We start from the raw sequence: 25,602 nt of genomic DNA, 5'->3' as shown, positions 1-25,602 counted from the left end.
TTGGTTGCTATAACCGAGCAAGTTGGAACAGACCTGCAGTGTACCAGGAAGTGAAGACCAATTATTTGTAGAGCATGAATTATGTGGGAAGGAGAATAAAGTCCAATCTTTCAGCTTCATTTAACCCAAGTGCTGAAATTTGTACAAAGGCCTGGTTACATTGCCATTTTTGTCTGTCACTAGAATAAGGATGAGGTTAAAATTTCCATCAAAATAAGGTAGCATTTTGGCAATAGAGTAGGTTCCAGTCTCTTGGATTGTGTTGTTAATTTAAATCACAGTTTTAAAGCATACCTCCTTATTTTGGGCCTCTTGATAGTGTAATGTGTCTCCATCACTAGGGTCAGCTCTGCTTTTAGGAATACGAACACTTTCTGCGATACAAGAAGCACAGAACCACAGAATGGTTTGAATCAAAGGCACATTAAAGATCATACCGTTCCAACCCCCCCACTGGATCCACTAGACCGGGTTGGCCAGAGCTCCATCCAGCCTGGCCTTGGCACTTCCAGGGATGAGGCATCCACAGCTGCTCTGGACAGAGGTATGAGTCCAGAGGAGGGCCAACAGGTTGATGTGTGTCCTGTATTGGGGAGCCCAGAGCTGGATGCAGTATGAACAAAGGGAAGAATTTTTTTTCCAGAAAACTACTTTTGAAGAAGCTTTCATTTATGCATTTTTATAGGATATTCAAGGGAACAATTTTAGCTTGTATGGAACATAAAACAGAGAAAATAAATTCTCTAACTGAGAAAAAAAGGCAGATTAGATGACTGTTACACATTGAGTAGATGATGTTTGGGGACTGGGATGTTTTATTTCTTATGAGATTATTTTTTTAATTTAAAGCCTGTCCTAAGCAATTACCAAGCAATGTTTCCTTATTCATCCAAAGTAGAACAACTGCAAGCATGGGACTATATATAAAGTAACTGTACTTTTGTATTGCACTGAGACATTTTATGGTGTATGAAATTCTGATGTGCAGAGCTGAGCCAGTTGACTGTGCTGATCAATAAAAAGATGAAACATGAATTGCTTGAGAAATAATTGAGTGTTTACAATTTGTAGAAAAGAAAGTGATGAATGCAAGCAAAAAGAATTAACTTGTAGGAAATAAGAGTCGATCACTCTGGAGACAGGCAGCTCTTGCTATTTGTTGTGAATACTCTGGTTTAATAATTATAACTCATGTTAATTCAGAAAACAGCTGTTAAGCTGATGAAAATAAATCCATTGTTGTGTTTTGCCAGTTCTGTTGTGAATTTTTAGTTCAACTTCAGTAGATAAAGTCCCAGTGCAGTTAGTGGAAACCCTGAGGTAAGAGTCAAATGAAGCCCCCAGACTCTGCTCAACCTCCCTTTGTGTGTTACACAGCTGAATGAAACTCTGCATCAGTGAAATGGTGGTGTTAACCCTTCCAGAATGGGAGCACAGCTCAAGTACGTCAGATAGGATGGTCCAGTGAATTGGAGATAAATTGATACTGCTCCCAAATCTACTGCTTGTTTAAATTTTTTAAAAATTGTTTATTTATACTGTTCTTTGACTCATCTGCTTCACCTACTGTCAGTAGTGGATGATGAAAAGTAGGGGGTCAGCACCTGACATATGGAATAAAAAGCCTGTGTTTTCAAGAAAAAGGAAATTTAGAAATATGGGGTGAGGAGTGACATGTAAGGGTAGAATCTGAGAGCTTAATTATTTGAGGTGTAAGTAACAGTTAAAACTGATGTTCCTTATTTTGAAAGCACTTTCATTTTTGACATTTTTTCTTATATGCTTTGATAGCTTTAAAAAATTTAAGCTTTGAATCAAATAATAAAGCAATTGAGTTAGAGATGTAAAGAGGCCAGTGAGTAATCCCTGTAAGTAAAAAAGGGTAGAGTTTTTTCTTTGCTTCAATTGACTTTCAGATATTCACTTTCATAAATTTCTAAGTTATGGCCTATGAATTAATTAGTGCTTTTGGGGACTTTGGAGACAGGAATACAGTGTAGTAGCTCTCTTAATTTCCACGCTTGTCAATATTGAGCAGCAGTGTGAAAAAGAGGACTAGAAATAAGACTGGTTATTGTGCTTTTCTGTGGAAGCAGGCCACAGTCCAAATTAAATTAATCACATTTTGTTTATCTATATATGTTTGTGTTTATTTATTTATTTACTATCTGGTTCTCTTCATTCAAAATTTGCCTTATTCTTGGGATGCAAATTTTGAGAAAGAAATGTAACTGAGATTTTGTCTGTGTGTGCATGTATGTAAGTGCATTTATATGCATACTCACATATACAGAAGTATATACCAAACAAGCATAGCGATGCTGCTTTTGGCTAGGATAGAGTGTTTTTTGGTTCTGTGTGGAGCTTGAAGGGTTTGAGATGACAACAGATTTGATAGGAGAGTGCTAGATTGAATTTGTAGCTGTTATTGCTCTTGAGCTATTAATTGGCTTCTATGTTTGCCATGGGGCTTGCTGGCCTGTTAGAGTCTGGTGCTCCTTAGGGGCTGCTTTTTGCAGTGACTGTCATGGTTTACCCCCAGCCAACAACTGAGCACCATGCAGCCGCCAGCTCACTCCTCTCCAGTGTTTAAAAAAAGACTGCATGTGGCACTCGGTGCCTTGGTCTGGTTGAGGTGTTAGGGCATGGGTTGGACTCTGATCTTGAAGGTCTCTTCCAACCTAGTGATTCTGTGAGAAAACTCATGGGTTGAGACAAAAACAGTTTAATAGGTAAAGCAAAAGGCGCACACAAAACAGAACAAGGAATTCATTCACCACTTCCCATGGGCAGGCAGATTTTCAGCCATCTCCAGGAAAGTGGTGTTCCATGACATGTAATGGTCACTTAACACCATAATTCTGAATTTCTGCCCCTTCCTCCTTCTTCCCCAGATTTCTGTGCCGAGTGTGACACTGTAGAGAGCATCCAAAGGATGGCAACAAAGATGGTGGAGGGCCTTGAGGAGTGGCTCAGGTCACTTGGTCTGTTCAGCCTGGGGAAGAGGAGACTGAGGGGAGACCTCATTGCAGTTACAACTTCCTCAGGAGGGGCAGGCATTGGAACAGCCTCCCCAGGGAAGTGGTCATAGCCCCAAGATTGAGAGAGCTCAAGAAGTGTTTGAACACTGCTCTCAGGCACATGGTGTGATTCTTGGAGATGGTGCTGTGCAGGGCTGGGAGTTGGACTCGATGATCCTTGAGGGTCTCTTCCAGCTCAGCATATTTCTGTGATTTTGTTACATGTTATGGGATATTCCTTTGGCTGACAGGGGTCAGCTGTCCAGGCTGTATTCCCTCCCAGCTCCTCGTGTGCCCTCAGCTCACTCATTCTTGGGGTGGCATGATCAGCAGAAAAGGCCTTTATGCCGTCAGCACTGCTCAACTGTAACAAAAACATACCTGTGGTAATACTCTTTTCAGCAAAAAACTAAGGCTTAGGACCTTCCTAGTACTGTGAAGAACATAAACTTTATCTCAGCCCAAACCAGCACATTAGTTTTAATAGATATTTATATTTTGAGATTTTTTTTTTGGTATTATATGTGTACATGGAGCCTTCTATACACATATAGACTGTACACCAACATACATACATGTGTCTGTGTGTGTATATATCTGTGCATACTAAATGTGTACATTAGGCATGCATGGAAATTTTTAGGGAATTTAGGTGTGTTAGGGGTTTTTGACATATTTTGCCAACAGAGGAACATGTGAAGATTTTTTTGTTCTCTGTTTTCACCCCAAAAAAAGTCATTGAGATGAATCAACATGTAGTGGCATCCCTGCTTTATCTCAAAGAGGAGAAGATTGTTTGGACATGATTGTTGTTCAGAAAGGCCATGTCTTCATTACAGCTTTTAAACAGATGTGTAATTGGTAGATGGGGTTGACTGCTTTCTGTCAGTATTCTGTGAGTCACTACAGATGAAAGTTGACAGCATCTTCTGGATCATGGTTGTTTTCTAATTATCCATTTCCAGTGTCTTGCCTTTAATTTCATTAGCCTTTTTTTTGTATGTGTATGTGTGCTTAAGACTGAGTTATTAGGGGTATAACTGTCCCCTTAGTTACTGAATTTTCCTTGTAGATGTCTGTGTGTCTGTTTGTATGTATGTATATATATACATATATATATATATACACACATAAGAATCTGCTTAGCTACTATTCAGTAATAACCAATTTTCCATCTGTTTTGGAGGCTGAATAGCTAGTTAGAAATGAGAACTGAGGCTAACTTTTCCTTTGAGTCTGGAAGGGAGAGAGTAAACAGTCATGGCTTTAAGTGATCTTACTGCATTAACTGGGATCCTGTCAGTTCATTGTAAGAAAATATTAAGACCATTAAAATGGGTCTGAGGGCAAATGCATTTTCTTAAACAAACTGCTGATGAATACTCTTATGAGATCCAGTGATGGAGTCAGCTAAGTACGATAATCAGACTGATAAATGGAAATTTCCTTTTCATGTATCAACTTGATTGGTTAGCTCAAATAATTTTGAGACATATGTTTTAGAGACAAGTCTTTACTGTAGTATTTTTGTGAGGTCATTAGTGCAATGTTCCTCATAGTCCATACTAATCTTTGTAGTTTAGCATTGTGCTTGCTTTCCATCTAAAACACCTTTACCTCCAGCCCACAATTCTTTTCAAAGGCAGTTGTATGCTGAGTTAAAAGATATATATATATATAAACCATCGTCTGATCTCTGGTTCAGATTTAATCTTAAATTCATTGTGCAGTGTATTCTGGGTGGTGTGAGAAGATAATTGGTTTTGCATATTGTTGATCGTCTCCATTTTATTGTGCTTATAGTCTACTGAATGATAATATTCATATTCTACTTTGACTTTCCTCCTTTATTTTGCTCATAATCTACTTTGATAACTATTATAGGGGAAAAACCTCAAACCTTTAAAAAGTTGGTTTTATCTTTGCCTGTTTTAGTTTGCTGAGTTAAGAACTGTAAGGCAGTATGTACACTTCAAGCGTTGGTCAGAGATATTAAACACAAGTTTCATAAGTGATCTCTTTCTCTGTTACCTGCTTTAATAATTTTGTCTTCTGTGTTACATTTGTATGTACACAGCAGCAGACACTTTCACCTAACAATTGGTAGCATCTGGAGGAGTCATCCATGTAATATTAATGCTTCTTTTTTTTTTTTTTTTTGTAGAAAAAATACCTGTTTAAATAGCTAGAATATTCAAACAGACTTATTTTTAAAATTGATTTCTGCTCGCTGCTGCTCAGTGATCCTTCTGTACATCATTCCTTTGATCTGAATGGTTTTTTTATGTCAAATTGATGTTTTGGTAGAAAAGCTGCTTGTAAATACAGAATGACATAAAAATGTAAATTCTTGAATGTTAGAAAAAGCTATTTTTAAAACTCTGCTTTAATGTTCCAGTGGTTTACTTTAAGGAACAAACAGTTCAATTTTAAACATCCTGCTACATGCAACTGGGATTTTTTTACATGTGTCTCTTCATTGCTCTCATGCTGGATGTCCTCATACCTTCCCTTTTGGGCATACAACTGTATTTCCAGCCTGTGAGGGTGTGTGAAGGCTGACAGATTTCTTAAGCTTGCCTGCAGTGATCTGGAGCATGAGATTAAAGGTTGGCTGTCCCCAGCAGAAGGAGTACTTGACATTCTTGGCTTCGTTAGACATACGACTGTATGTTTTGAAAAGAGTTTAAAATCACATAGATTTAAATAGTCAATCCATCAGTGCATTTGCTTGGCCCAGGTAATCTTTCTAATGATGAGAGAATGCAAAAAATCAGGGAATGTATTTTCAGCCATTGACCAAGTTAATCTTAGATTTCCAGCTCTTCAGAATTATTGTTATTGAGATTCTTAGGGCAGTTTTTTTCCCTGAAAAATAATTCAGATACATTTGTGTTGGGGTTTTAGAGGTTGTCCTTTTTTTTTAACGTATTTGTAAAGAACTGTTATTCCTCTTCTTATATCTTTGCCAGAGAGCTCCTTAATTTCAAAATTATGATAACTCGAAGGGAAGGGATTTACATATTCCATTCCAAGTGAGGCTCCTGCCTTCCTTAGCAGACACCTGTCTTTCAAACCAAGACAATTTGATTTAATCACTGAAGCATTTAATCACCGAAGCATATATAAAACACCATAAAGTAATTTTTTCTTCAGGGAGGTCTAATGTAGTTCTGTTAATTCCGTGTATGTATTTTTGTGGACGACCATTATATTCTCCCCTTCCTGTTTTCACTTTAACCATCAAATGTGGGAATTGGTAAAGTCACTCCCTTCTGAAAGTGTAGAGACCTCAGATAAAAACAACTTCCAGTGGTTGTTAGCAATCTGCTGAGGCGTGACCACTAAGATACCTACAAATACTGTTTTCAGCTGCTTCAATCCCAGTCTTAATACACTTTATTAAAGAGGAAGAATGTAAGAAATAAGTGGTTTGAGTCTGATCTTTCCTATGGACCATTTCCTTTATTCATCTTCAAAGGGAGGAAGTAGCCAGGCAATGTAGGAGAAAAGAGAAATGAACATGTAAAAAGTACATGCAAAAATCCCAGGAGTTGAAAATATAATGATGAATTCCTACAGTGGGAGTAATAAGTAAAGCCTAGATATTTTTATTTGTCACTGTTTTGCAGTGACTCTAATCCCTGCACTGGGTGCATCATCAATCTTTCTGGCAATTTGTATGCAGACAGAATTCTGCAAAAACAAGTGATCTGCTTGGATTTTCACTGTCAGGACTGACTTTCACTTGCCTTGATCAAAATAAATCTTGAAGTTTACTGTAACCTAACCTCTTGATCTAAATGTTATATTTATAATTAGGTTTGTGAGTTGGTTTGGAGGTGTTGGTGAGGGTGGCTTGTGTTTGGTTGTTTATTGTTTGCTTGTTTTATTTAATTTAATTAAGATGTGGTATTTTTCATGTAGAGAATCCAACTGACATTTAAGCGTGAATATCAGATATTGGAGTTTGTAACTCAGAGAGAGAATTGGCAAAGTAAAGCAAACAATAAAAAAGGCAAAGCAGAAAGGAGTTTAGACCAGCAAAAATGATAGTCACAGCTAATATTCATCTTTCCTAGTACTGAGCCAGTCACTTCCACTCTATAATCAGCAGAGAGAGAAATGGGCATCATTGTGGTGATGTCTGGTCTGGTTTAGGCACCTCAGGATAAAGCACATCAAGTATTTCTATGATATAAATATATCAAAGAATAGATGTATTTTATATATATATATATATATATATACACACACATATTAACAGAAAAAGGGCTTTCTAACCTTTTCTCCACTGTCTGCTGAGGCAGGCTAGGGGGAGTGGTTGGGACAGATCCCACAGTGCTGCCTCCTACCTGCATCAGCTTTTGCAGGGAGAACAAAAGGGTATGAAGAAAGGTGCTTTGTCCACACAGTCCAAGTGCAAGGTCCTGAACCTGTGTTGGGGAAACCCCAGATATGAGTTAGGACTGGGAGAAGAAGCCACTGGGGTGGCCCTGCAGAGAAGGGCCTTTGAGATTCCTGTGGGTAAAAAGCTGGACATGAGATGCTGGACATGAGTTAACAGTGTCTTGCAGCCCAGAAGGCCAACCGCATCCTGGCCAGCATCAAAAGCAGTGTGGCCAGCAGGTCGAGAGAGGTGCTTCTCCTTCTCTTCTGCCCTCGTGAGACCGTACCTGGAGAGCTGCATCCACCTCTGGGGTCCTCAGCACAAAGCTGTGCACCTTGTAGAGTGGGTCCAGAAGAGGGCCATGAAGATGGATAACCTTCCCTACAACAGAGCAGGCTGTGAGAGCTGAGGTTGTTCAGCATGGAGAAGACTCCAGGGAGACTTTATTGCCGCTTTACAGTACCTTAAGGGGGCTTATAAAATGGACAGAGAGGGACTTTTTATAGAGGCAGAGAGTGACAGGACAAGAGGCAATGGTTTTAAATGGTAAGAGGGCAGGTTTGGATTAGATGTTAGAAAGAAAAGTGGATGGTGAAGCACTGGTGCAAGTTGTCCAGAAAAATTGTGGATGCCCCATCACTGTAAGTATTCAAGGCCAGATTGAATGGGATTTAGAGCAACCCGATCTAGTGGAAGGTGTTCCTGCCCATAGCAGTGGGATTATAACTTTAAATGGTCTTTCAAGTCCCCTCAAAGCCACTCCAGTCTATGATCTTTATCATATTCCTTCAAGTCAGGCCTGTGGTACAACTGCAGGTAGGATTCTGAGTTGCAAAGGAAGCAGCCTAATGACTCACAAAATAAAACTCATTAGAGGAAAAAGTTTTATATCTTTCAACAATAGGGAGAAATCTAATGAAGTGATGACAGTGGGTGAAATAACATTTTCCATCTTTGTTGTGCTAGTAGAGTTCATCCATCCTTCCAAAAGAGGATTCAGCTGTACTCTTCAGTATATGTTGAAAGCACAGTTAAACATCAGCTACCTTTTTTTCTTGGGTGTGTTAGTCTAGAGAAAGAGACCATGTCTCTTTTGTGACTGACTATTATATTGACTAAATTATTTCTGTGCTTGATGTGAAAAATGAGAGGTGATTTCCTCTTGCATAGTGTTTGATAGATTTTCTTTCCCATACCACTGCTGGAGAATATTTATGAGAGAGATAATGGACATCCTAGTCCCCTTTTATTGTCCCTGTCATTACATATGGGCCACTGATTGCCATAGGGGGAATAGCTGTGTAGCATTTCTCCATATCCACATTGTGTCTGTGTCCAGCTGTGTCACTTCTGTGCTCTCCAATTCCTGTTGCATGGAATCATAGAATGGTGTGTGCTCAAAGGGACCTTAGATATCATCTGATTCCAACCCTCATGCCATGGGCAGGGACCTCTTTCACTAGACCAGGTTGTCTAAGGCCCCATCCAACCTGGCCTTCAACACTTCCAGGAATGGCATGCCAGCAGCTTCTCTGAGCAACCTGTTCCAGTGCCTCACCACCATCCCAGTAAAGAATATTTTCCTCATATCTAATCTCAACCTATTCTCTTCCTGTTTAAAGCCATTCTCCCTTGTCCTATTCAATTGGATAGTCAAGATCCCAAACTTAATTTAGGGACAGCTGAGACCTTGGATTGTAGTTCTCAAAGACTTTAATAGACCAAATCATGGTTATATCTGAGACTGCTTTCTGTCTATGCTTAGCAAAATAAGTTTAATTCTAGTAGCTGATCAGACATGGGGGGAAAGTGATTGAATTTCAAGAGTAGTTTCTAGGCTAAAGATGTGCATTTTGTCCCTGCCCCATGATATGACTAGATGTGCAGAGGAACACAAACCCCTCTTGAGTTATTAGCAACAGTGCTGTCTCTTAGGACAGTCTAATGGTATATTAACATTTCAGAGTCATGAATTCCCTACTATTCAGAGCCAAATCAAATCTGTTGAAAACATTTAAATAATGAAAGTTTTGAAGAAAGATGGTTCTGTGTGGATGTTTTGTAATGTTAAGAGGATGATTTGATAGGATTACTGAAAAGTCAGTCATATGCATTTTTGAAACAATTAATCATCATCTTCTATAGTCCACATTTTCTGGTGAAGAAAGGGTGCTGCTTTCTCACTGTGTTTAATATTTTGGGCACAAGAACAAGAAGATTTCAGTGTCACATGTTACATAAAGTTTGGAGTCTTTGACTGTGTGACACCTCCCTGCCTTCCCCCTCTCCCTCCCTCCACTCCCCCTGCCAAGCTGTCTGAAGCTGCATTGTAGAATATTTTCCATAGAAACCTCCAGGGAGATGTCTTTGTGCAGTTTTCTTTGTAGTTCAACACTTGGGATCAACATTTTGCTGATTCTTGGTGGCAGCGGGTGCACTTTCAGTAGCTACCAATGCCAAGATTGTCTCTCTCTCTCATAGCTGGATCCCTCTGCTTTCCCTGCCTTATCTTTGAGCACACAGGAAAAATCAACCATGTACAAGAAATTATACAGCCTCAGACAATTTTATTTTAATTGCATGTGGTTGATAGACCAGGAACAGTATGAGATGGGAAGGGAAGAAATGAGGTCAACATTGCTCAGATGTGGAAGTATCATTTCACTGAGGTGAATTTGGGATTTGTACATTATGTGGCCCACAGCTACTGCTTGAATTCAGACTGCTGCTGTCTGATGAACTACACTTTTAATTATTTTTTAAGGGCATCAAGAGTCTGCAGTTGATGTCCTTTTATTCTTGTGTAGGTTGTCTAACACTTTTCATTACAGAAGACTTTTGTACCTCTATTAAGTCTATTATTTACTGCAAGCCTTTGGAAATCAGCAGAGATAATTGCAAAGCCAAAAAAGTGCTTTTTCTTTGTTGCTTGAAATCCTAGTGTTTTTTTTTTTTAGGTAAGTTACAAAAGATTGAAAATAGATACTCTTTTTCTCTTGTTGCTTTTGTTGTCTGCAGAATTTTGGCAGCTTGTCAAAACACTGCCTGAGCACAAATATTCTTATCAAAATCTGGTCCCACACCTTCTGTCAGCAGTGTACAGTGTTTTACTGGGAAGGGGGGAGGAAATGGTATCACTTGGAAGAAGAAAGTTGTATCACTTCTTCAAGAAGGGCAGGGCTTTTTATTTATTTTATTTTACAATACATGGTTAACAGATGGACAGGACACCAAACATTTGATAAGAGTGAAAGCAAGGTGCTGGGGCTGTAGTCTGAAAATGCCATGTCTCACCTTGTGTGTAGGGAAGCCAGAGATTACAAAGATAGGAAAGCTGATCTTGTGAATGAGATGAGTGATATACAGAGGATGCTGTGTATGAGCCTCGCTTCCTCTTTAGAGGATTGATTTAAACAACTTCAGCATGGATGGCCACTAAAATTGCAAATTATCTGCATTTTGGAAGTTATTTATGGCAAAATTGGACTCTCACTATTTCTCCTGAGGTACATGGGAACTTTACATGATAAGTCCATCTGTGAACTACAGGAATGAGTAGTCTGTAAAATTCTGACTGGAGACAAGTTTTGAAGTTCTGTCCCCAGCTCCATCAGTGATTCACAGCCCTCACTTATACGAGGGGGAAATTATGTTCTTATTGCACAGGGCAGATAAGAAGATAACATGCACTGATGCTTGAATGATGTGATGATGAAAAGTGTCTTCTTAAAAGGAAATTAGCAGTTCTGAAGCCAACAGGAAGACTGAATAGTGTAGCATCCCCAAATGATCAGAATAAAAATAAATAAATAATTTTCTTGCTCTTTGAGCAACTTATATTCTTCTCACTGTCTCACCTGCCAGGACCTGAGGCTTCAGTGGAAAGAAATAGTGTATCATTTTGTAATTATATATCTGTAAAAATACTTTTGGTATTTACAGAGCTAAGTAACAACTGCTCAGCAAAACTCTTCTGATTTAGTTAGATTCTCAGTGCTTGACTTTGTCATTTAAAAAATTGTTCAGTGAATGTAATGTGATAATACTTTTGAAATAAAGACAGAGCCAGTATAGATACTTGTTTCTTTGCTTCTCTTTCCCTTATAAATTCCCTTCTCGTGGTCCAAATAGTAACATTTGTGTTGCTACTGCTGATTGTATAATCGGGGCTTTTAATTTCCTGTAAGAAAAGTGGGAGTGGATTTTTTTTAAATTGTTTTGTGTAAATAGTAAAGTGCTACAGAGTATAATTAAATGTCTCTGCTGGCCTGTCTATCTTTAGGAAATAGCTTCTCTATTTGTTTTTGGTGTTGTGGATAGAAGTAGATATTTTGCAGGCTGCAAGGGGATTGTATCAGAATTTCTCTCACGATTCTTTCAGCTAAAGCTCTTTACCAAGAAATTCTAGTAATGACTAGTAATGATTTTAGTAGGAAAAAATTCTATTTATAGATCAACTCTCTCCACTCACATGTTTTGGTGTTTTTTTTTTTTTTTTTTTTTTTTTTTTTTTTTTTTTTTGTTGTTGTTGTTGTTAAGTTCCTAGAGAGCTCTAGGAATGAAGGGAAAGTACATCTACCAAAGTCTTCCTTAAACAGACTTTTTATCTTCTGCTTATTCTGCAAAGAGCACATTACCTGTTTTAGGCAGTCTTCTCCTAATAGGGATAAGCAGCTTCCTGTTATAAACTCATGACCTCACTCTGTTTCATGGAGAATGGGGCTGGTAATCAGGATTTCCCAGAGTGTACACTGTATTGTAGAATTGATCCTCCTCTTCTCTGTATTTAGTTAATTCTTAGAAAAGAAGTTTTTGCTTAGTGAAAGAAAATTTCCGTGGAAGAGAGAAGATAATGAATTATTTGATTCAATCATTCTCGTCTCCCAGTGAAATGTCTGTGCTTGGGACAATGCCCTCTGAAGAATTGTTTTGTGAGGCAGTTCTCCAAGCTGCACGTGGATATCCAAATCTGTTCAGTTGCTGAACCACCATTTATTGTTTGACTAGACTAAATTTGTTTATAAACCTCTTGGAATTTGGTTACTTACTGTATAATAAGAATTACCGTATGCCTGAAGATGCAGAGGGGAGAGAACATTAATTTCATGCCTCTTAATTTCCTTGGTGAATTTTCTTCTTTCTTTTTCTTTTTCTTTTTCTTTTTCTTTTTCTTTTTCTTTTTCTTTTTCTTTTTCTTTTTCTTTTTCTTTTTCTTTTTCTTTTTCTTTTTCTTTTTCTTTTTCGAGAGGGTAAATAAATTTGAATCTGAATTAAAACAGATTTTGATTCTTTGGATATGCCCTTGTCTGTGGCACTCTAACTGAACATTAGAAGACATGTTCATTACAAAAGGAAGTGAGAGAGCAATTACTGTCTCTCCCTTTAATGGTTGTCATATAATGACCTGTGAAGCATTCAAATTCTTTTAGTTTTTGGCTGAGTTAGAATTTCCTTTCAGTAGAAATTTGGGCACTGAGGGATAGTAGGGTAGTTGACAAACTACAGAGTGTGGATATGGGAAAGGAAAATGAAAGATGGGATAGAAAAGTTTTAATTTTGTTGTTTGGTAATCAAGAGAAATGGCCCTTTTGAATGAAACCTTTGATAGAATCACTGAGCCACAGAAAAAATCTACAAGTGTAATAATGATACATGTTTGTGATTAGGATGATGTCTTAAAGCTTAATTTTGTTTAGCAATATTGTGCATTTTCTTCCTTTCCTTAAACACTTGACCCCCTTGTGCAGATGTCTTAATCAGCAAAATTTAAGTACTGTAATCTATTGGGTAGACTTTATTCTAATTTCTCAGGTCTTTTAGAAGAAAATGATTTGGTTTTCTGACCAAAGAGGTCAGGAAGATCTGCTTCATGAGAACAGAAAATTCTTTTGGTACTTAATGTGGTCTAGGGTACAGGCTTTAGACTTCTTTAGATCTCAGTCACGTGTGTTAAACTGGTTATACACGACATACATACGTGAAACTTTGTCAATAAACTAAAGCACAACTTTCCAAAGATGTACCCTACTCTGGCAAAATTGTAGGACCAGGCATTAAGTGCAAAGTAGCACTACTTCTATTTCTGACTTGAGTAACTACTCAAACTGTCATTCATTTTAAAATCTTGCTGCATTGTGGCTTTGCCAATAGGAGAAGACTCCAACGAAAATCATTTAGATCACAGGGGAGATACCAAATTTTGCTGATGTGATGCAATAAGTTTCTGCCTCTTAACAATCAGTTGTACATAGTAGGTAAAGAGGATCATGCCAGCTCTTCAGTTCCTTCATTTAGTGCTTAAAATCCTTAAAATTTTTTGCAGTCTCTGCAGGCACAGCTTATACCTTGTGTTCTCAGGCAAACACCCTATAGTGTATTTTGCTTATATGTGCTGTTGACATTTCAAAATTTAATTGAAATATCTGTTCAGATACCTGCTGATACTGGCTATTGTGAGAGCCCATTTTTCAGTTATGACCTTCAAATTCTTAGAATCTGTAAGTAGCCCATATTGCTTTTTAAAAAGTCATGTTTCCATTTATATTTTTCCCAAGCAAAGTTTCCCAGACACTTTTACAACCATGTAAGACAAACGTCTTGTGATGAGCATGTCATGAGAGATTGTCAAAATGTTTTAGAACATGTTGCTTTTCTGTACTCATGGGTATTATATTTTTCTGTATTTTAGTAAGAAAAATAATTTGACCATTATTCTTTGGCTCTCTCTTTACCCCTCTTTTTACCAACAAGGATGATGTTTTTCTCCTTGGTCTCCCTGAGAAGCATTTCCCTGACTTTTCAAGGTTATTGCTGATGTTCTGTCATGAATTGTGTCATATTGCAAGCAAACATGAAGAACTGATGACTTTTGCCACTTATTTTTGGGAAGGTGAGTGAAAGAGTTTGGAGTCTTCTGCGGCCACTGCTTGGCAGCTTTAATTTTCCCTTCTCTCCCTTCTCCAGCATGAGAAATCTTTATCTCCCTGAAGCAAAATAAGATCTACAGGGTTGGGGCTTTTTTTTTTTCCTTCACTGCATTTTTTTTACCATGTATTAATTTTGTTTTAATGACTTGCTGCAAATAGGAAAAAAAAATCCAGTGGAAAAGCTTTCTGTTTGAAGCAGAATCTTGGTTAGAATTAGATTAAATGATGAAATGATTGTTGTTTAATGGCCAAACAATTTCAGGAATAAATGTCATGCTGCAAAAAATAACCTCTTTAGTGTTCTTTGGTTGTGTTAAGGTTATAAGCTCATTTGCCTATGTCTCTGTAGTCTGCAAGTCAGTGTCAGCAGAGATAGCAAGTACAGGCCATAATTACTGGTTCGTGGCAGGATGTTGAGTGTGAAAATAACTGGGTGTCATTGAAGAGGTTAGATTAACTGTTAGAGCTGACAAGATATAATTGCTTATGAACCACTTTCTTTAACAATGAACATTGTGTTACTTGAGGCTGTTTCTTCTCAGAATAGTGTCTGTGTCTGGCTGTGGAACTGGTTTTAATTAGAGCTTGAAACAGCTGAGAATTAAGTGCTCGTTTATTTTTAGCCAGGATAAATATTAACTAAAAGAGATTTTTCCTCAGAATAATATGAGTAAAGGGCAATGTCAGACAAATATTTGAAAAGGGAGATACTGGTAGCTTAATTGAATTTGAAACAAAGGACTTCAAGCTCATAGTGTGTATATATATATATGTAAGGTCTTAATTGATTTCACCTTGATAGTGCTGACCACAGAAATTATCACAGTTCAACGTGATTTTCTTGATTGCATCAGTGTGTGGATTCTCAATAGGCTTTTTCAGTTGTCTACCCTTGCATGGCAAGCTGGAGCCGTTAGTAGTAAAGTTTAAGCCTCACTTTGTCATAGCTGCCTTACTAGGTGTAGGTTTGGGAATGAAGGTTTGTTATATCAGGGATGCTGGTGGATTCTAACAAAGTTTTGAGATTTTAAAGTTTTGACAAATGACATATACAAAGGGGCCCCAGTTAATTTCTTATATTATTCTGGACTAGATTTTATGTTTAACTAGTAATGCCTGTTTGTTCTTTGTTTTTCCCTTTTGTGGGTCAGTACTCAACTTGCTGCACTCCATAGGAGCTTGATTTCTTCTGAAACATCAGCCTCTGTGATGGCTCTCTTTGGGCATTCAGAATCTGACAGTTTTGTGTCCATCTTGTGCTAGTGTCTTTGTATCACAAGTCGTGCGATGGGAAAGAACTACTGAAAGACTGTAAAAGCCCTTCCTGTATTAAGAGTGGTGACCAGCAACGGCTCACAACACAGAATTGATCCCTGTCCAGCTGGGTGCTATATGAATTCTTCTGGAAGGTTGTTACGCCTTTTTCATAGACCTGGGATGACTATGCCTGGTCTACAACATGAAAGCTTCACCACATAGCCACATCCTATTTTGTATTCAACATTAATGTGGTGGTTGTACAATGCTTGAAACATTTCATGTGACAGTCTGTAGTATGTAAGAAATGTGGTGATGTCCAGTCCATACTCCATGTTCCAAATGCAAATAAGCCTTGTGTTTTGATTAAAATGTAGTATGGAAAGAAGTTTTGTCAGTCCTTGAGTTGATATGTTTTTTATATGATATTTTACAGATTGGTCAGCTAGTGGTAAACATTCTTATGTTGTTTGCATTAATGTTTTGTTCTATGGAACCATTTGTTTTGTTGAAAAGTAGCTCAACTTTCTACTTGGATTTGAAGAAAATTTGTCAATGCTTTTAAGAGGAAAACATCAATTTTGGACTTATCCCTCTTTTCCTCAGTCTTTGAAAGAACCAGTGAATGCAGAAACATTTTACAAAAAATTTCTTGGGGACCTTTGGAATGGGTTTTCAAATGCAATCATTTTACCTCTTCTTTCTCACTCTGATTGTTGTCTTCATCTTTCTCTATGTAGTCTGTACCTTCCATTGTATGTGTCAAGTTAGTTAGGTCTTGAACCAGTTTTAGGAGAATTGTATAGCCACAGAGTTTGGTTTGAATTGGAAGGGACCATCTAAAGATCACCTAGTTCCAACCCCCCTGCAAAAAGCAGGGACACCTCTCACTAGACCAGGTTGCTCAAAATCCCATCCAACCTGACCTCAAGTGCTTACAGGGATGGGGCATCCGCAGCTGCTATGGGAAATGTGTAGCAGTGTCTCATCACCCTCATTGTAAAAAATACCTTCTTTATGTTTAATCTAAATCTATCCTTTTTTAATTTAAAATCATTATCCCATGACTCATAATTTTTTTTTCAATACAACTTCAGTAAAGCTAAATCTGATCCCCAGTTTTTTTTAGCTTTTGGGCTCAAATTAAAAAAAAAAAAAAAGAAATCACAAAAGTCTAAAGTCCCAATGTCTGGACTTGTAGACAACTTGTACAGATTAATACAAAGCAGCATTTCAAAACAGTATGGTTGAACTTGAGTAATCCTGTGCTCAATTAAGTGTTAATTTGGTTAATTTCAGTATATTTTATCTTCGTAAAAATACTGATCTGAGCAGAATATCTGCATTTTAAACTAGTATGCATCCTTGGCAAGATCCAGATTAGGGTTCACTTTTCACTTTAAGTGAGACATCACCTTTTGAAAATTTCAATCTATGCTCAAGACATCATAGGTTGGCTGGTAGAGGAAGACCCTAGAGTGGGTAAAAAGCCATCAGGGCTGAAAAGCTGCCATAAGTCTCCTCAGTGCTGATTTTAACTGGGCTGCTGTGAGATTTGTGCAGTCAGAACCAGAGCAGCAGGGGACTGGCAGAGAATTTGCAGTTCATCAGTGGATGCTTCTTTGGAGTTCTTTTACTCTTAGTGAGTAGGTAGTCCTGAAAATGTGAGATGACTCTCAGATACAAGAAGCACTTTCCCAGAGACCTGATCGTGCCATAGAAATACAGGAACAGGCTACCCATTAGAGCTTTGAGGCAGACAAGGAGCATGAAACTTTTCACCTTGACATGTCTAATTTACTTTCCGTGTGCTTCTGATGAATAGCTGACCTGAATTTCCACCTAATGTTGATAGGTGGAAATTCAGAGCTACTGTATTGAGGAAGTCTGCATTGTTATCAAAGGATACTTTTCTTTCCTGGTCACAAGCTGGAGTACCACATGGAAAGTTTAACTGTTAGGATATTAAAGCTGAGCATTCCAATTCTGTTAGCACCATCAGCATGTCTTCCTGGGAAGGAATCTCAAGGTGAAATTTTTGAATGGTTTGGATTTCCTTTGAAGTGAAAAGTTGTACTTCTGTAGCCTTTTGGTGAAGACACGTGGGTGAGAGAAAGGTGCTGCAGCTTCATTGAGGAATTAGAATGGAATGTGCATCTGCAAAACTGAAAAGTGAATTAAGGTATTTGATGGCCACACTCTAATCTGCCTTTTCCTGTATGCATTCTGTTTTTTTTTCTTTTGTTCTTTTTTTAAGATTTTTCTGAGAGCAAGGAATCCAAGGCTGAAAGATGGGTAGCATAATAAGCTGTTTAATGAACATTTTGAGAGTGAAAGGGACTCTTTCTTAGGATCCTTTGCCAGGAAATATCTTGCTTTGCTTGTGTGTGAAGCCTTATGGCAACACTGCCTACACTGGTGTGTGCATTGTGCAATGTTAGAAAGCTTGATGTGAATTTACAGAGTTCCTCAGAACTGCTCCAGCTTGGGTGGCTTGCACAGGAGACAGTCCTTTAGGAAGAGAGTGCTCCAGCATAGGTCTTCCATGGGGTCGCAAGTGTTGCCAGGAAACCTGCTCCACCATGGGCTCCTCTCTCCATGAGGCCACAGGTCCTGCCTGGAGCCTGCAGCAGTGTGGGTTTCTCACTGAATCACAGGGCATCCACCTGCTCTGGTGTGGGGTCCTCTGCGGGCTGCAGGTGGACCTGTGCTCCCCCTGGGACCCCCATGGGCTGCAGGGGCACCGCTGCCTCACCATGGGCTGCACCAGGGGCTGCAGGGGAATCTCTGCTCCATTGCCTGGGGCACCTCCTCCTTCTGCTTCTTCACTGACCTGGGTGTGTCTGCAGGGCTGTTTCCCCCACATTCTCAGTCCTCTCTTCTGGAGAATTCTAGCTCATGTTGGGTTCATGGTGACCTAATACAGTGCATAAACTCTCCAGCTTTTATAATATTCATATTCAGGTAAAAAGCTGGGCTGTCCCGCTAGTGAGACAAACATCAAAGCTAATAGTTGGAACTTGACAAATAACCAATCATTTCTTGAGGACAGGTAGACATAAATACTTGCTTTACTGAAGTTGTTGGTGAAGGTGCTTCTGTGCAAAAATGCACTTTCAAAATCATTATAACAACATGTAAAAATACAAGTATTTAATAGTAAAACCCCTGTAAATTCAGATGACTGCATTGTAAGTTAACTTGAGTGATTGCACTTTTGAAGTGTAGGTAGCCCTTTAATTTAAGATGTAGGTGCTACTGGGAACATCCCTAAATCAGGTTCTTGATTTGATGCTTTGCTTTGGATTAAAACTCTGAGATTCTGTGTATCTGAGCTTTGTTCCATAGATTAGCTATGTTACATTGTCTATCCTTGTTATAATTTTTAATTTCTGTTTAGATTTGAACAACTTTGCAGGTATTAATCTAAACAGTCTTAAAACATTCTTTCTGGAGGTCCTGCAGCTAAAATTGTGCTCTTCATCTAAACAGTTCAGGTGAAAATTGTCTGCTTTGTGTAAAATTTTTTAAACACAAACAGAAAGGTTCTGTATTTAGAAAGAAACTGTGTATTGTACTCTTGAAAGTCTCTGATTACAGTTATACTTTCTCCCTTGTGTGAAGAAAAGCAATGCTCCCACATGGATAGGCTGTGTAGTAAATTAAGAAGCTGTTGCCATATGTGCAGGCTGAACTGATTTCCAGAACACAGAAGTATAAAACAACCTTCTTAAATGATTTAGGAAGATATATTAAAAACATTTAATAGGACAAGATACTATTTAACGCTGTGTTAAATTCATCATGCTATGCAGTCTTTTCACTTCTCATCTGGTGTGAATGCTCTTAAAAAAATAGATGTTTCCCTTCTAAATGTGCAATAGACTGCAGTATATATTTATATTGCATAAAAATTATTTGAAGCTTCTGCCAATAACTGCTGCCTGTCTTAAATTCTGGATATTAGAATGTCTCCCATGGCTACTGTATCTGAATGAATCATCAAAATAACTAAATTTATCTTTCCCCTGTTCCATGAATAAAAAAGTATTTTTGCTATTTTTAACTCTAATATGAAGGTATAAAAGAGAAGTGAGAAGTTACTTAAGGCAATCATCAAGAAGCCTGTTGCAGATGGGGCCTGAGTTCCTGTTCCTGAATCACAAGTCATGCCTTTGCCACCCTGGTCTTTACAGGCTCCTTACACAGTTTTGTAAAATTTGTAATTTTTCAGTACTATTTATATTCCATAAGAAGGCTGTAGCCATTAATTTACTTTCAGTTTTGACATAAAATTGGGCAATGTATAAATGGTTTCCATCCACTCTTTGTTTCAGGTTCCTCGTTTGTGAGGTGACATTATCAAAGAGCCAGTGAAGCCGCTAAATTGACTCAAACACAGTTGTACATGGGAGTATTCGGAAGAGATGTGAGGTGTTATTTTTAGAAATATTGTGACAAAGCCAAGCTAAGAAAAACAGGTGCAGAATATAGACATTATTTGCAGTCTCTTTTTGAAATTTTTTTTTTTCTTAAGACCAAATGCCACAGAATAACAACTTTTGACATTCTTATGTTCTTGGATCAGATCTGATTCTACTGAGAATAGCTTTTAATAAATATATGAGCATTTTATTATCTACAACACAAGTTAAAGCCAAGATGTCACAGTCCTAAATGGTATCACTGACAGAAATGTTAATGAAATAAAAATATAACAGTAATTTTGTTTCCTAATTATTTATGATTGACATTTTGGCCTTGATTGCTTGTCGTTTAGAAGAAAGTTTGAGAAACATATTTCAAAAGATAGATATTTTAATTTTTTAAGAGTTTATACATGTAAGCTGCTTTTAAATATGCAGTATACTAGGTCTATTGTCTCCATCTCTATTTAAAGAAAGAATTAAAAAAGAAGGGATTTTTTGAAATACAATTACTTTTATGTTTCTTTATTAGTCTAGTGTGTGAAACTTCCTTTTTATTTGATTCTTTCAGAATACAAACAATTTAACAAACACGATTTGCCAACCAGTAACTTACCAAAGAAAATCTGTTTGCAGCATTTTCTGAAACAGCTGTTCCTAACACAGAAAACCATATGAATTTAGTCTGTTGCATTGTTTTTTGTAAGTAAAAACCCCAACATTCTGAGTTTAGGTCACAAGAAAGTGAGATGTGATAAGCTGTTCTGGACTAGTCTAAAGTACAGTAGGCAACAGATGGAGTAACACAGATGGTTAATTCTTCATGTGTGCCTGAGTTAACATGAGATTCTGGAATGCTCCCAGATTTGCATCTAAGTGGGTAATGCAGAAATGGAGATTTTTCTGTTCATACACTTGAGCTCAGAATAGGAATGTGGGAAGATGAAATAGGATGTTGTGAATAGCTATGTATGTCCTGGGATAAAAAGGTACTTAAAAGGGAAGCTGAACTGTGAATTCTTTGGTAACCCAGCCTTCCTCCTCCCATTAAAAACAAAGGAATTTTTGCTGTTAACTTGGAGAGGACCTTGAATAAAATCTGGGCATAACAGATTGCTGTGTCTGCCTTTGGGAGTGCTGTGTCAATGCAGAAAAGGAAGAAGCTGTGTTTCCAGTTAGGAGTTCCTGCTGGAAAAAAGAGGAATTTGCCAGCTATACTTAGAATTGCTTCCCTGTTCATGACAGAAGTATCTGGATGCATAACACAGGGTGTCATGTGCTTTTGTTGTGCCTTAAGCAGATGTAATCCTCTCATTGGCATTAAATAGCTCAGTTACTCAGGGCAGCATCTATTTGGGATTGTCTGCAGCCTGGACAATAGAGTGTTAAACTGGTAAAAGGGGGTTATGGAGTTTTTTTTTGCCATAGTTCATTTTAAATAAAGAAAGATTTCAGCACCCAAAGTAGAGATTAAAAGAGACTTGAGAAGTCATAAACTCGTGTGCTAAAACCAGATTATTAATTGACGAATGAGTGTCAAATATAGCATTACACATTCAAAACTAAGTTATTTTTGGGTACTGGTTGTTATTTTAAGGTAAGTGGCATGGTCACAGTGTAAGAACAACTTAGCGACAGGAAACTCAAAATGTACAAATGTAAAGCTGGTATGGTAATTCACAAGGTTTTGTGGTTTCAATACATCTATAAAACTATATTTTTTATTTAATTCTGGAAGTAAAACTGTGGGGTTTGGATTTTTTTTTTTTATGATAGAATGCTTTCTGGGAAAGTGTCTGTTGACTCATGGAGTCATGCTGATTTTTCACAAGCCCTTTGGACATTGCTAAGTGTTTTTTACTAAGTGGTGCACCTTCAGCTTTGCTCTCGGCAGCTGCTTCGGGACTAAACAGTTTCTAGTGAAGTTCCTCCCTTCAAAAGGAGCATGCAGCTGAAGAATGGAGTGCAATCATGGGTTTCTTGCATCATGGGACACATTAAACTGTGACCTACTAGACCGTCAGTGCTTCTGTATGTCCCTCAATGTAAGTGATTGTGATGGCTCTTCTGTGCTTTCCTGGGAGTATGGTTGTAGGTTTTGTGCATGTTCATGCTGACAACACCTGCCAGATCCGACACTTCTGGGATATTTTGGAAATCTCAAGCCTGTTTTTATGTGTGTATCTGGACCAGGCAGATGTGGCCCAATGTGGGCACTTGTAGAATCAGAGCTTTAGCCTCCTATACAGTACTTTACTATTTGGAAGCTGAGGAGTCTGAAGAACCAGGTGGTGAGGGGTTTTATTCAGTCGTGTTTTGGGACCTTAAATAAAACTTATTTTGTCCCAAGTCAGAAAAACTGACCTTTTATTCCACCAGGTGAAATGTCTATGGAGGATATTTGTCAGCTATCAGGATCATGCTCTTGTTTGGTTTTGGTTTTCTTGAGAGAAAATCTTTCACTTTTTGAGTACTTTTTCACCCAAAGGCACAGTGTATGTAAGAAAGTTTGCTTCTCCATGTCCCCCTTCATGCTTGGTGGACATGAGGAGAGCAGACTCTTAAACTTCTTAAAACTTGTGTTGGACAATGTGTTTTAATGAGCGTAGATTTTAGAAGTGTTTGGTACACAGGATAAGAGGATTTGAAAGCTATAAGGATGTGCTCCTTGTTTATCTTCAGTGCTGCTTGGTGTAGTTGTACTTTCAAAAGTGCAAAACCAGTACCTGCATCAGTTGTGGTACTTAGAGATATTTTAAAGTAGCAGGTATACTGCTATATATTATAGTATATAGTATATATACTACTACTGTAGTGTATATATATATATATATATATATATATACTACAGTAATTTCAATTACTGTAGAAGTCTATTCTTTTTACCTCTTTTGCTTCTATAGATGCATAAAGCATTGTAGAAAAGCACATAAACAAATAACTTTGGAACATAGCCTCCAGTGGGATTCCCTGATTTGTCAGGAAGCCCTCAATTTCACTTGTCCCCATTAATTGCTGTTGTGCTGTGATGAACAATCAGACATCATTGGGATGGCTGGCAGTGCAAACATTTGCATCCTTCTGTATTATTTATTTTAATTTTGATAACATATTTGAGGCTGTTATTCATTTGTAGGATGAAAACTTGTATAAAATTCAGGTTCTCTTGGTTATTTTTGCTGTGGTTTTACTACATGGAAAATTATTACAAGGATGTCTTGAAGTTATGTTAATGGCTGAAAGTCAGCAGTTTTATTCAAATGTTTCATATTTAGGAAGCATATGTACATGAGGTTTGTCTTACTGTGTGTTCTAGCCTTGGACTGTCAGGAGTGTTATTGTATGAACATTGCTTTAGGGACTTTTTTGGAGAGGTTATTAATTTTCCTTCTTTCTCTATGTCCCCATGTTTTTTAGTTGTTCACTTACCTTCCAGACCTATGATGAAATCCAGTATCATGCCTGTTGCTATTTTCCTCCCCCTTAGAGAGATTTATGCATGTAAGGTATGTAGCCTGAATACTGCTGCTAATATGTAGTTTCTAATGAACAAAAGCTCGCTTTTCTTATGATTATTTTTGACATTTATCCCCATCTTCGATCTTTGCTGAATGGGATTTTGCTTCTTGCAAAATGCTGTGGCAATTCACTGCATTAATGTTTCCAGATGTGTCTGTATGAGGCAGCTAGAATGTCTGGAAGAAGTGTCCTCAGTGATGTGCCTGATTGTTAAGCTCTGTTTTGTTAAATATTACTTTTATCTGTATATGTTTTTATTGAAGAAATTCAACTCCATTTGTGTAAAAAATTCAACTCCATTTTGGCTGCTTTCACTTTTATTAAAAAATGAAAAGTTCATATTGAACACTGAAATTTTTACAATAGGTCCTGTTGTACCTTTTTTCATGCTTGGATTTTCCAGGACAGTGTAAGAGGGACCAATAAATTCTCTAGTTTATCATTTGAGAATGGAAACCTTAGCACATCAGTGTAATCAGAAACGTGACCATGTGAATCATGAGCATTAAATAGACTTGAGATGTGCTTAGGCATTTGAGAGAGAGATCAATTTTTTTTAATTTTGCCTTTTTTCGCTTTACCTTTGGCATTTTGCCTGTTTGAATCTTTGCAGTGTCAGAATTTTGCCCACTAGGAAACCTCTCTATAACACTAGTGACAGATAGGTTTTGTTTTGGAGTATTTACACATGCTGTGCATTCTTTGGGAGCAGAGTATTTATGATTCCCTTTACGGAGCCGCGTTCTGTTCATGCTTACCCGCGTGTGCACCTTCGGTTAACAGGGCAGTGGGAGTGGCACAGCTGCAGAGAAGGAATGGTTTTTGTAAAGTGGAGAAGTGGAGGTTTTGGCAGCTGCTTTGGTTCTTGCCTGTCAGCCTTCATCTTTAACCCTACGCTAGGCATGAACTCTGCGCTTTCTCCTGTCTGTGCAGGGGGGTTCTCACTCTCTGTATCCTGTGTTAATTGAATTTGTAAATGCGCATAAGCAAACAACACTTCCAGGTCCTCTGTTGAAAAGCTTGCTATTAAGCTTTAAGCATTACTAATGCAGCTGTTAAAATGCCAGCTGTCCATCAGCAGTGGATGTTTTCATGGGAATGAAAAAATCCTGCTTCTAAGAGATGTACGGTAGAGTCTTTACAATTTGACTGTGTTTTCTTGGTGATGTTTGCTCCTCTTGAGTAATGAAGTTTAAGGCTTTGTCTCACTTCCGACTGATCATTTGAGGGAATATATGCATGAGACATGCACATTGTCCCCCTTGTGGAAATGTGACAGAGATTAGGAGTGGATATTTTATGGATACTAAACAAATGTAGTATGACCTGTGCACTTCACTACTGGTGTTTTGTTTTGTTTTGGGGTTTTTTTGAGGAAGAAATTGCTCCACTTAAACTCAGAGCTTAACTAAATCCTCCCACAACGGGTCACATTTTAGCCTTGGCCTCTGTTTCCTGTGACCATGATGCTTAGAGATGTAAGGTTGAGTTATTCCATCATCTTGACATAGCCCTGTGCTGCTGGCTATTATCCAGAAACCTTAAAGAAATATTTTTTCCCCTAAAAATAACAGCTTTTGATATTTTAATTTTTTTTTTCCATGCAGAGATGTGATAATACAATCTGGTTGAGGCCAGATTGCATGTCGCCTGAATAAATTAGGGGCACTGCTTAGCCCCATTTTTCTTATACTGTGAGCTAATATTTTTTTTGTTGTATATGTGAGAGGTTCACTTACTAAACGCTCTTGAAAGTACTCCTTCTAACTTGGCATTTTATGCCATGAAAGAAATTGGAATTTTACTTTTGATTGCAATTTTAATTGTGTTCAACATTTATAGCAGCTATTGAATGTGTTGGCTGGCCAATTAGAAGTGTTCTGAGGTGCCTGTTCTCTCTACAAAAGTTCACCTCCCACCACCGAACTGAGTAGGTTATGGAATCTTGCCAGTGGGAAATCTTAAGGGAAAAACACTGTGTTCAGAAAATGCTGCTGTATTCGGAATCCTAGGACTTGTTCTAAAAATAAACTTAATTGAAAAGATTTGTTTTCTTTTCTAAT

General features: G+C 37.9%; 1 protein-coding gene across 3 annotated transcripts in view; it reads left to right on the top strand.

The window, feature by feature from the left end:
- DGKH (diacylglycerol kinase eta) overlaps positions 1-25,602 on the top strand; it is a 156,810-nt gene that overhangs the window by 32,016 nt on the left and 99,192 nt on the right. Inside the window, exon 1 of one of the 3 annotated variants that reach the window (XM_063149367.1) lies at positions 23,444-23,526. The exons of the other annotated variants lie outside the window; for them this stretch is intronic. Coding sequence (XP_063005437.1) covers positions 23,461-23,526 — 66 coding nt within the window. The 5' untranslated portion in view covers positions 23,444-23,460. Of the gene's footprint in view, positions 1-23,443; positions 23,527-25,602 lie in introns of those variants that run through there. 3 annotated transcript variants of the gene reach the window in all.

This window comes from Melospiza melodia, chromosome 2 (genome assembly GCF_035770615.1).
Source record: "Melospiza melodia melodia isolate bMelMel2 chromosome 2, bMelMel2.pri, whole genome shotgun sequence".
NCBI lineage: Eukaryota > Metazoa > Chordata > Aves > Passeriformes > Passerellidae > Melospiza > Melospiza melodia.
The sequence above is the reverse complement of the archived record's forward strand: the minus strand, read 5'-3'. Positions and strand labels throughout refer to the sequence as shown.